Below are 12,627 nucleotides of genomic sequence, written 5' to 3'. Positions count from 1 at the left end.
TGTGTATATCTTCATGTGTCACTGAAACTTAGCTAAACATGCATCCCTCCAAGAGGGAATATAACCTCCAAGAGGACTTGGTACATATGAGGTACTCCATAAATATGTTGAACGAATTTAAATAAGAACGACTTTTTCTGTAATTTTCTGATTGATGATCCTGCTGGATTATATTCAAATTAAGCTGTATAAAATATATAGCTATAAATTGATTAATATTATTAAATATATGTATTTAAAATTAACAGTGGCCATTAATTATGGATAAGAAAATTGTTCATTGTAGCACTATTCACAATATCAAAGACATGAAATAAACCTAAATGACTATAATCGATAGACTAGATAAAATGTGATACATATACACCATGGAATAATATGCAGTCATAAAAAAGAATGAGATCATATCCTTTGCAGCAACCTGCATGGAGCTGAGCTGGAGGCCATTATCCTAAGCAAACTAACCCAGCAACAGAAAACCAAATACCACATGTTCTCACTTATAAGCAGGGACTAAATATTAAGGACACATGGACACAAAGAAAGGAACAATAGACACTGGGGCCTGCTTGAGGGTACGGGGTGAGAGGAGGGTGAGGATCATAAAACTAATTATTGGGTACTATACTTGTTACCAGTAGAGGGTTGTGACTGCAAGTTGTTCAGGTTCTTGGCGTTTTGAACAAAGAACTGGACAAAACGCCCAGCAAAGCAAAGAAAGAATGAAACAAAAGAATGAAAGCAGAGATTTATTGCAAATGAAAGTACTCCACAGTGTGGGAGTGGGCGTGAGCAGCGGCTCAAGGGCCTGGATACAGAATCTTCTTGGGTCCAAATATTCCCTAGAATTTTCTTGGGTCCACACGTCCCCTATTCATATTGACCACTTCGTGCTCACCCCATGTAAATGAAGTGGTGGCCCACAATCAGTCTGATTGGTTGCAGAAAGCAGCCAACCAGAGACTGAAGTAAGTTACAAAGGTTACTGTCCTGTGCAAACATCTGATTGGTTGCAAAAGGCAACCAATCAGAGGCTAGGGTGAAGTTACAAAGTTATACTTCTATGGAAACGAAGACTCACCTGCAATCAGTCTGATTGGTTGCGGACAGCCAATTTCCTATCTGCCGCGCAGGAAAGGTGGGGGTTTGCAAAGGGAGTAGCCTCTGGTCCTTTTGTTACTTAGGTGTGGAAGGTTAGGGTTTTCCTTTCAATTTAGTTCGAGGAAGTTGGCGTGAGACAGCCTTCGATTCCCTTCCTCCAGACCCTATTCTCCTACCTCATACTTATTACCTGGGTGATGAAATAATCTGTATACCAAACCCTTATGACATGCAATTTACCTATGTAACAAACCTGCACAAGTACCCCTGAACTTAAAAGTTAAAAATAAAAGAAAATTAGTAGTTGTCTCTATGTTGATACATTGTGGAGTTAGTCTCCCAGTTTGACTTTCCTCGTTGGGCTGGAGAACATTAGGAGTGTTTTTGTTTTGTTTTTCTTTTGAGCTATAGTTAATGGGAACAAAAAAAAATCATTAAAAAAACTTTTATACAGCTATCATACTATAAAAATATCAATGTGTTTGCCTCTGATGAAGTAAGCAGCATCTGATAAATGTCCATTGTTTTGAACAGCCGCCTGCTGTTGTTAGCTTCTTGGTCCATTGCACATGTATATGGGCACACACACAGACACTTGGATCTCTCTCCACTATGTCTAGTAAACATTAATTCATAATGCATTACCAACATTAAGCAGAAACTTTGGATCTCAGAAAGTTGATGATTTTCTCTATACTTTGTTTTCTAAGTAAAACAAATTGTTTAATTAAGTACCTCATTGTTTCCTTTCCTTTACAGATAGAAGTCCTTATAGATTTGAGATTCTTTTCTGAAGCCTTTTATGAGATATCCCAAATTTTCTATGGAAAAAACATGCCTTGTTCAATACCCGCAGGCTATAAAGCTACTGGAAAAACAAAGGTAACCTGACAATTTGATTCAAAGCAATTTCTTTACCTGTGAGGGATATGTTCCTAAAATGTAGGGAACACTCCCACGAAAGTGTATTTACAATCTCTGGTATTTTAGACCTCTTTGTTAAGTCTGGTTACAACTAACATCAGGATTTTATGAGGTTTCATTGGTCTGGGTTGGAAGGGTGTCATGGGGGAGGGAGCCTGGTTTTGAAGTAGTTTTTGCAGTCAAATTCTGGCTCAGGAATGCTGCATGTTGCTTTTTATTATAGTTACCATGGGCAGTCTCACTAGGCACATTTATCAGCCACTACTGCTTAGTTTTTTGGGTCTGACATTACAATTTCTGGTTAATATTTTAAATCAAAATAGTCTTTCCTTATGTCTTATTTGGATCTCTTTGATTTTCATACTTTATACCAAAGTTTTAAGAATGTGTTCAAATTTCTTCTGATTTCCGTGAGGAGAGAACATTCCTCCATATTGTCTAACCTTTTTTGATTTTAGGAGATAGTTTTTACCTGGCTTGTTTAATTTATATTTATAAACTGGATAATTGAAGCACCCTTGAAAATGAATACTGGAGTTGATGTTTAAAGCATAAATTAAATCAGAAGGAGCTATTATTTTCCTCTCTTTTGGTCTTCATGGTGATCTGGGAATCGCTGGGTGATCATGCTTCAGGCAGATGCTTGGACCCTCCTAGACCAGCAATAAAGGAAATAGGAGAAGGTAGCAAATGGGTTTGCTTGGGAGAGAGTGTATGTGTGAGGAGTGAGACTGATAGGCACAATACCAGCTGGTTGGATTCAAATTTGGAGGACCTAAAGCAACCTGGGAAATGAGCTATAAGTCTTGAAAACCACTAGCATAAGCTGACATCATATTTACATATAATATGATAATTACTTCAGAGTATTCTCCTAAAATGTACCTTCTTATTACTCCATATGACTGCTACAGCATTATAACTTATTGTAATAGGGTGTGAGGCTATCCACAGAACATCTCAAGAGGGATGTTTATTAGGCAATTGGACACATGCATGTGCATGGGTATGTATGTATATACATCCATATGTATGCATATATCTGTGTGATTGATAGATAGATGGATAGAGAGATATACACAGAGAAGGGACAGAGAGTGAGATTGGTGTCAGTTGGTTGATTGTTTTGCTCATTTTCTGTGGCATAAATTAAGCATCATCTTACCTGGAATAAATTAGCAATATTTTCTTGCTTGCTCCTCAGTTAATTACACTTTACTTAGTTAAAATATATTTTTTGAGTGCTTACTGAATACAGGTGCCATTCCAGGCATGGAGATAGAGCAGATGAAAGACAACAGGGAGGCTCCTGCTTTCCTGGAGCTTACAGTCCAGTGAGGAAGACAAACACCAAATACATTAAGCACATAAGTATATATCAGGTATATACACAGCTGTCAAGGACAATCAAGCAGAGTTGAGGGGATGGAGAGTGACCAGGGCAGTGAGGTGCTGTTTTATCCAAAGTGGTTTGGAGAATCTCTATAATAAGCAAGTTTTGAGGGAAGTGAGCCATGGAAAGATTTGAGGGAACAACCTTCCAAGTAGGAGGAACTGTGAGGGCAAAGGTTCTAAAAGGGATGCTTGCAAGAAGTGGTTAAGGAAAGCCAAGTAGGCAAAGTGAGGCTGCAATGAGGAGGAAGAGGAGGAGGAAGAGGAAGAGGAAGAGGAAGAGGAGGAGGAAGAGGAGGAGGAAGAGGAAGAGGAGAGGAAGAGGAGGAGGAAGAGGAAGAGGAGGAGGAGGAGGAGGGACCTAGGAGTCAGATCATGTAAGACCTCATAGGGCTTGATAAGGACTGGAATTTTCTCTAAATAAGATGAGAAATAGCGCAGTTTTGAGCAGAGAATCGACATGATAGGAATTAAACATTTGAAAGGACACTGCTTACTATTGGGGAAGAGGCTGCGGGTGGGCAGGGGTATACATTTGGAGACCAGTTAGGAGGCTGTTGCAGATAATTTGGGTGGGGCATGATAATGATTGAGATGATTGTGGTGAAGGGAGTGAGCAGCAGTCCGGTTCTGGGTGTGTTGTGAAGGTACAGTCAGCTGCATTTGCTGATAATGGTTTGGATACAGGATGTAAGAGAAAGGAGGCAAGGATTACTGTAGAGTGTTCAACCTGAGCAACTGGTAGGAAGATGTTTTCATGTACTGAGATGGGGAATACTGCTCCAGATAGGGGTTGAACATGTTAAGTATGAGATTCCCAGTAGACATCCAGGTGGAAATGCAGCATAGTTAGGTGCAGATCATATAGGGTCTGGAATTCAGGGGAGAGGTTGGGGTTGCAGGGACACATTTGGGAATGCTAGAAGAGAGATTTAAAATCAGAGAACTGGATGAAATCAGCTGGGGATGAGGCAGATAGAGAAAAGCAGAAGTCGGAGGACTAGACATTAAGGTCAGTCACATTTAGAGTCCGGGAGGATGAGAAGGAGAGAAACCAGTTGGGTAGGATGAGAAACAAGAGAGAGTTTTCAATGGTCACTGCTTTCACTGAAATAAATGAAAAGGTCAGAAACTAATTTTTACAAATAGATTCCAAACTTCATTTTTATCAACTAGTTTTCATAAGATAAATGTATGGGTGAATCTATCTCCCGATAGATTCTGATTTCAGATTTTGTATTCTCAAAGTTAATTTGCAGCTTTCCAGCTTCAGTTGGGAATTTAAAAAGTGTAATTAAAAGAGAAAATGTGTTCAAGATTTATAATTAAAATAGGTGCCAATGGTATTAAGCTGCGGGCTAGTTATTTAAAGAAGGGATTAATGCATGAAGTTTCACTTGTAAAGGAAGTAACTGAAAAAGTCCTACAGATTACTATTGAACTTTTCACAGGCCTTTAAAAAAATTCTCTATTTTAGCATTATATTGGTATTCTGCTCTTATCACCGAATCTAAAGTCCCATTATTAAACTCTCTTTAATTTATACCACCAAGGATTTCCCCTTGGATTCAGTTACTCACTTTTCAATGTATTATGGATAATAAAAAATATCTTCAAAGAAGGGAAAAAATTTTAAAACACTTACCAATACTTTTTCAATAAAAGCTATCTGTTATGTATTGTTTTGGGAGGTTCCCTCAAAAGCAGATCCTGAGACTAGGATTTGGGAACAATAGTGTCTTTGGGAAGTGATTCAAGGAAGTAAGGTGAGCTAGTAGGAAAGCTAGATAGGGAAGTGGGGAAAACCAATCCAGACAGCGTGAATGAGAAGGTCACCAATATGGGTAACTGGGGCTCTCAGAGAGACTAGGTAGAACACTTCTGTTGTTCTTCTTTGGCAAGGTTTATTTTCTGCACTTCTAGTCTCTCCTGAACATTCTTATGGCCAGGCAAAGAGGTACAGGTACTTGAGTAGGACACCATCTACATGTGAGCAACCTGTCCATGGAAGCTGTTAGTGACTTCCTGGTGACGAAGGGGGTTGAGGAAGGGGCAGAGGGACATTGCTGTTGGACTCTACCAATGGGAATCTTTTAAAAAGGGTCTTCTATACCAAGAGAGATGCATCCTACTAGATACATCAGTCTCCTGTGGCAAATAAACTAAATGTTTCCTAATGCAACATTATATTTAAGGCCAAATATAATGACAAATAATATACCAAAAAAGGAAAAAAACAACCAAAAATATTTATTCTGAATAGCAATACAATTTTGTCTCAAACTGGTAAAGATTTTTTTTAAGTGATAATACTGTTGTTAAAAGTGCAATAATTCTGACATTTTCATACAATGTGGGTGGGAGTGTAAATTGAGCCAAATTCTTTCAATTTTCTTAGTATATTCATATCTTTTGACCTAGAAATTCTGCTTCCAGGAATCTATCCTAAGGCAGTAATCAGAAATATAGACAAAATAGTCATCAGTGTTATTTAAACTAGGGCTGAATGATGGGATAATGATGGGGAAGTGGCTCCCTGAGATGTCCAGCAATAGGAAAGAGATTATTAGGCTGCATTCATAGGATAAAGTATCACCTACTCATTAGATTGAAGTTTACAAATAATTTAATGATATGTGAAGAAAATTATGATGTAAAAGTTTAGTGAACATGGAATACAAATCTATTTTAAAATTTAAAATACATCAAAAGACATTAGTAGGAAAACATCAAATATTAACATTGTATTTCTTAAAGGAATTTGACGTATGTATGATTTTACTTTCTTTATACTATGCTTATCTTTTCTGACTAGAGCATAAATTACTTTTTCAATAAAAATGATAATTAAAATAATTTTAGAACACATTAAATGTTTTATTTAAAAGAATACTCAATCTTGTTCTTGCTGTTACTATTTGTATTTTGACAGATGTTTCAATCATTTGACTCAGGAAAACCTCTTACCAGTAAAGAAAATATACAGGTAAGGATAATAATATTTTATAAACGTGGTTTTCCTAAGTGTGGATAATTTTGAGTCATTCTAATCTATTTGGTTGATACAGTCTTTGATTCTGAAAATCTGCTGTGTAATATTCTTTTTTTTGCCCAGTTTCTTTCACAAAAAGAGGATTCTACTGGCCATCTAAATACATTTGTTCCTGTCACAAATGGAATGATTGGGACTTAAGCACTTGATGACCTAGTAATATTTGAATATCTTGAAATAATAATTTTTAAAAATCTTAGGAGTATTGGAAGTCTGTCTCTCCTAGGAAGTGTTAGAGCAGGAGAGTTGTGGCACAACCATTGTTAAAGGGGGCTATGGATGAGGAAGGAGTTCATAGAACCAGGCGACAGTTAATGCAGATAGATACACATGGTTTTTATTTTTTTAAGTGCTAAGAAACAGCATTAAGTAAGGTATTTATTTTTAATTAAATAATTTTGAGAGATATTTTCTCAAAATTGCTTTATTTTGTCTTCCATAATTTTAATAGGAATATATCTAACTTTTATTACATGTAATCTTATTACTCTTCTATTATTGTGCATTTTATTTCACAAAGTTCACTTTTAATTATCCTTCAGATGATTCATTGTTTTTTATTTTCATAAAAATTTGTTTTAATTTATAAACAATTTGCCTGAAATGAAATAACTGGTATTAGGAAGATAGAAATACATATTCATATTTCATTTTAGTGTTCCAAGACCTTTGGATATCTAAGAATATTTATTCCTTTCCTATCTTAAATGCCAGGGCATCCTAAAACACTTCTTTAGGGAGTGGTTTTGGTATAAAAGAATGTCTGTCTGATGATTTCTTTTATGCAAAAAGAGACTAACAGTATAATGGAAACTCGGTTTCTATTAGCTAATTAGTTAAAACAGTACTGTTGGTCTGCTTAAGACTCTTCAGATTATACTTTATGTTTTTTTGCATAAAGGGAAAGAAGCGAGTGCTACAATGGATTTTTTTTGTTTACATAAGGCAAATAGTTTCTCTTTTTTCTAGAATAGATAGCCCCAACATCTGCCTTACGTATTAATTCAACAAATAAAATCAAGAGCTTATTGTGTGCAAGGCGGTAGGCTGCCAATCAACATTAGTTCTGATGCTGTCAATCAACACTAATCAATCAACAATACAGACAAACTCCAAGCTCTCATGGAGCCTGTTTTTTAATGAGCAAGACTAGTAATAAAGCATGATATATAAGTGAATATGTTATAAATATATAAATTATATAGTGCATTAGAAGGAGAACCATGCTATGAGAGAAAATAAATGCAGCTGTGCCTAAAGGGAATTGGGAGCATGGGGCTAGGTTGGAGATGGTAATTTTGAATGGGGTAATCAGGTTAGTCTTCGCTGAAGTGGCTTTTGTGAATAGACCTGAAACAACCTAAGGTGCGAGTCATATGAAATCTGGAGAAGGAACAATCTAAAAAGAGGGAAAGGTAAGTGCAAAGGCCCTGAGACAAGATTGCCTCGCTTGGTGAGGGACATCTAAGCCAGTGTGGCTAGAGCTCTGTGAATGATGGGAGTAGTAGGAGATAAGGTCAGACAGGTCAAATTGAGAAGGGGTTGTAGGGCCATTGTAACCAGGCTGTTATCTGAGCAAAATGAAGAGTCACAGGAGAGTTTTGAGCAGTAGTGTGTCCTGATTGATTTATGCCATAAAGGGATTACTTTTCCTAATCTCCTAATCTGTTGTGCCCGCCATGTGCCAGGTACTGTTCTGATGCTGTCAATCAAATACATCAGTCAACCATAATACAAATTCCCAAACCTCAAAGCGCTTACATTTCTCTCTCTCTCCCTCTCTCTCTCTCTCTCTCTCTCTCTCTCCCCCTCTGCCTCTGTGTGTGTGTGTGTGTGTGTGTTGGAGATATTGAGTTTAGAGATGTTGAATTTGAGATATCTGTTAGACATCCAAGTGAAGGAATTGAGTCAGAAGTTGATTCTGTGAATTTGGAGTTCAGAAGAGAGGTTGGAGCTACAGCGAAAAAGTTGTGATTTCATCAGTATTCAGATGAGAGTAAAACCATGAGCCTGATTGAGATCACCTAAGGGAAGGGAGTGAGGAGAAGGAAGAGCCCTGAGTTCCAGGACAGTCCAATATTAAGGGGTATAGGAGAAGAAGAGGGACCAGCAAAGAAGACAGAAAAGGAGAGGCCAGTGGGATAGGAAGGAAATCAAGGGAGTGTGGTGGCCTGAAAGCCAAGAGGAGAAGCATGTTTAGAAAGAGTGGGTGATCAGTAGTATCAAATTTTGATGATGAATCAAACATAATAATATACTGAATCTTAAACATGAATTTTTTTCACTTTTAATGTCTCTAAAATCAGAATGCATTTTACAGTTGATGGCATGTGACAGCTTAATTGGCATATAAAATAATGGCATCAGATCAGAAGTAACATGGTATTTGAAGACTGATAATTGAACATTGGATTTAGCCAAGTGTAGGCTATCAGTGAATTTGACCAAAGGGTTAAGATGTAGGGATGGAGTGGGTTTAGGAGCAAATGAAAGGAGAGAAACTGGACCTCTTCAGAGTGTTGTTGTGAATGGGAGGAAAGAATGGGGTAGTGGCTGGAGAAGGAAGTTGGGGTATAGAGAGTTTTGGGGTTATTGAAATGGAGGAGATGAAGCATGACTGTGTGCTGATAGGAATGTTTCTGTAGAGAGTGGCATATTTATGATATAGGAGAGAATGGCTGAGTAGGCCATTGGAGAAAGGAATGATGGCCTAAGTGGTAATGCCAGCCTTAGATAGCAGAAAGGAAGGTAGAGCTGTGGGGGCAGATGCTCAGGTGGGTGAAACAGATGGAGGAGTTTGCTCTACTCTGACTGCTTCAGTTTTCCTAGTGAAGTGGAGGAAGCAAGGCCATTGGCTGGGAGGAAACCAGGGAAGGAAAGGTTAGAATTCGGAGGAGAGAAGGGTGCGAAATCGTTGTCTAAGAAAGAAAGAGAGGGTGAATGGACTGGCAAAATATTGGAATATTACCAGGCAGCATTGAGGTTTGGTTGGGTACTTAAAATGGGATAATTTGTGTGATTATGTGATTTTTCTCCATCCCTTTTCCACCCCAGGGACGCAGACCCTAAGAGGGCTCAGAGTTGGATTTCAGAGTTGGAGCTGCGGTTTTGCTAAGGAAGTGTGTTTGGATAGGCAAGGACCCAGGGGGTTGAGGGTGTATATGAGAAGGGGTTCTAATGATTGACGGTGGACTCTAAGCAGGGTAGGGAGATTGCTTGTCTGCCCATCTTTTCTTCTTCCTGTCATAGTATCTCTGATTTACTCACACTAAAGCAGAGTAGCCGGTGTATGTGTCTAATGAGCTTCCAGTTTATCTGTTTTGATAAAGGATCCCATCCTTCACTCTGAGCACCAGGTTTACTCTGCCATGATGGCAGAACTGGCCTCATGAGGCACAGGTCAGAAATTGGTGGGGAACAGCAGAAGCATTGTTGAACTGTTGAGATGGTTCCAACGTGACATGTCTCTCTCAATAGACCTCCCATTTACAATACCCCGTGCCCAGCCCTATATTCCTTCATCCAACACCAAATGTGGACTGCAAAAGAATGAAGCTAATAATATCTGAAAAGTATTTTCTAACTTGCTCTTTTCCTTTTTTCCAATTTTTTTAGGCAATGGATGAATTAAGAAATAAAGGCTTGCCTGCAGTTCTGGTTACAATTGGCCAGCCGCATCTCTTAAATAAGTTTAATTTTGTTAAAGCATACTTTTTCCTAAGTGTGGCTGCGACAATAAATTGTGTCCCAGAAAATAAATTTAAGACAGTAATTACCGACAGGAGCAAACCAAACCTACCAAACTTGAAAGGTAGTTGTTTTATTTTTTGCTTATTTCCCTTTCTCCTCCCTTTCCCTAACTATTCTCCCAGCCCCCACTAATCTATATAAATGATATAGTATATATTCTTCCACATCTTTCTCTAAGCTCATATTATGACACACATATGTACTTATATCTAGGTGTATGCATATACATACCTGTTTATATATATCCATATTCATATACTTTATATATAATACACTATCATATATATATACACACACATACATGATAGGATTTATCATTTATTTACAAAATGGTATGTTCACATTTTTCTGCATTTGGTATTTCCCATGCAGAAAAACTTCATTGAAATCACTCCAAGTCTACTGCTTTGCTTTGGTCTGTTATATTGACTGTATAGTATTCTAGGCCATGATCATCCCCCATGTATGTTCCTTAGAAACAAAGTGCATGTGCACCAATAGAGGAGTGATTGAATAAGAAGGAATGTGCCCCTCCACTAGTGCACGTGCACTTCATTTCCAAGGAACATTGCCACTGTGCAACATACCCGGATGGCATAGTGTATCTTTCCATGGGGTATATAACCCATGGGTGGGATTTATGGGCCATAGAGAAATTTTCAATGGTATTAGATGTTGCCTTAAAAATAGGTGATTTTTACCATTCAGTTTGATATTAACTGTGGGTTTTTCATAGATATGCTTTATCAGGTTGAGCAATTTCTCTTCTATTCTTAATTTGTCAAGTGATTTTTATCATGAAATGCTGAATTCTATTAAATGCTCTCTCTGCATCTATTGGGATGATTATGTGGTTCTTGCTTTTTATTCTGTTGATGTGGTGTGTTACATTAATTGGTTTTTGGACGTTTAACCAAACCTTACATTCTTGGGATAAGTCCCACTTGATCATGGTTTATAATTTTTTTTTTTTTTTTTTTTTTTTTTGAGATGGAGTCTCACTCTGTTGCCCAGGCTGGAGCACAGTGGTGCAAGCTCAGCTCACTGCAACCTCTGCCTCCGGGTTCAAGTGATTCTCCTGCCTCAGCCTCCTAAGTAATTGGGACAATAGGTGCCTACCACCATGCCCAGCTAATTTTTTGTAGTTTTCGTAGAGATGGGGTTTCACCATGTTGGCCAGGCTGGTCTCAAACTCCTGATCTCAAGTGATCTGCCTGCCTCTGCCTCCCAATGTGCTGGGATTACAGGTGTGAGCCACTGCGTGTGGCCTATAGTTCTTTTTACTTGTTAGATTCTGTTTGCTAGCATTTTGTTAAACATTATTGCATTCATACTCATAAGACATATTGGTCTTTAGTTTTCTTGTAGTGTCTTTGTCTAGTTTTGATATCAGAGTAATTCTGGGGCCTCTATTTTAAAATGTAGGTTTTTCTTATGGTGAGACCAACAGATCAGATGACTGCCATTGAAAAAATAGTTACAGTTTCCAAGAGGAAGGGTGTGCCACACCACTGTGGGAGAAGGAAACATAGGAGAGCTGGGCTGCGTCTCAGGAGGCAGAGGGCAGTGGGAGGGAAACATGAGCAAGAGCCTTTATTGTGGTTGCTATGTAAATGAATGGGTAAGGCAGGATGAACAGGCTTAGTATTTGAATAATTTTAGTTTGAATAATTTCAGTGAGCCCTGACAGGATAGGTGCTGTCTCTAGATAACTGATAACTGGGCTTGGGGTGATTAGGGGAAGAGTGGCCTAGAGTAAGAGCCTAATAAAGGAGGTGGTGGGGGCATGGGCTCTTTAGTTTGCACATGAAAGGTGTGCTCACAGGTGAGTCTTTTACCATCTCTAGGAACTGGGAGGTCAGCAAAGCCCCAAATGTTGTCATTTCTGCATCAGACATACAGAATTTTTTTTTTTTTTGTAGACAGAGTTTTGCTCTTGTCACCCAGGCTGGAGTGCAATGGTACAATCTAGGCTCACTGCAACCTCCGCCTCCCGAGTTCAAGCAATTCTCCTGCCTCAGTCTCCTGAGTAGCTGGGTTTACAGGTGCCTGCCACCATGCCTGGATAGTTTTTTTGTATTTTTAGTAGAGATGGGTTTTTATCATGTTAGCCAGGCTGGTCTTGAGATGTACAGAAAATGTAAAGACATAATTAATGTAGCCTCATAGAATGAGGTTGGGAAGTATTCCCTCCTCTTTTATATTTTAGAAGAGTTTGTGAAGAATTGATATTAACTCTTTAAATGTTTGGTAGAATTCAACAGTGAAGACATCTGAGCTTGAACTTATATTTGTGGATAGCATTTTGATTAGTAATTCAATCTCTTTTTGTAGTTCTCTTAAAATTGTCTATTTCTTGACTCAGTTTTTTTTTTTTTTGTAATTTTATTTATTTTGTTTTGGGGGGG

The 12,627-nt window shown here is 38.2% G+C and overlaps 1 protein-coding gene across 1 annotated transcript in view; it reads left to right on the top strand.

Moving 5' to 3' along the window:
• Positions 1 to 12,627, top strand: part of CFAP54 (cilia and flagella associated protein 54) — a 374,000-nt gene that overhangs the window by 196,608 nt on the left and 164,765 nt on the right. The window contains 3 exon segments of the mRNA XM_017893969.1: positions 1,861 to 1,983; positions 6,350 to 6,403; positions 10,085 to 10,280. Of these exon segments, the coding sequence (XP_017749458.1) occupies positions 1,861 to 1,983; positions 6,350 to 6,403; positions 10,085 to 10,280 (373 nt within the window).

The sequence above is a fragment of the Rhinopithecus bieti genome, unplaced genomic scaffold (genome assembly GCF_001698545.2).
Source record: "Rhinopithecus bieti isolate Rb0 unplaced genomic scaffold, ASM169854v2 scaffold_23405, whole genome shotgun sequence".
Classification (NCBI taxonomy): domain Eukaryota; kingdom Metazoa; phylum Chordata; class Mammalia; order Primates; family Cercopithecidae; genus Rhinopithecus; species Rhinopithecus bieti.
This window is presented reverse-complemented; position numbering and strand designations above follow the sequence as displayed.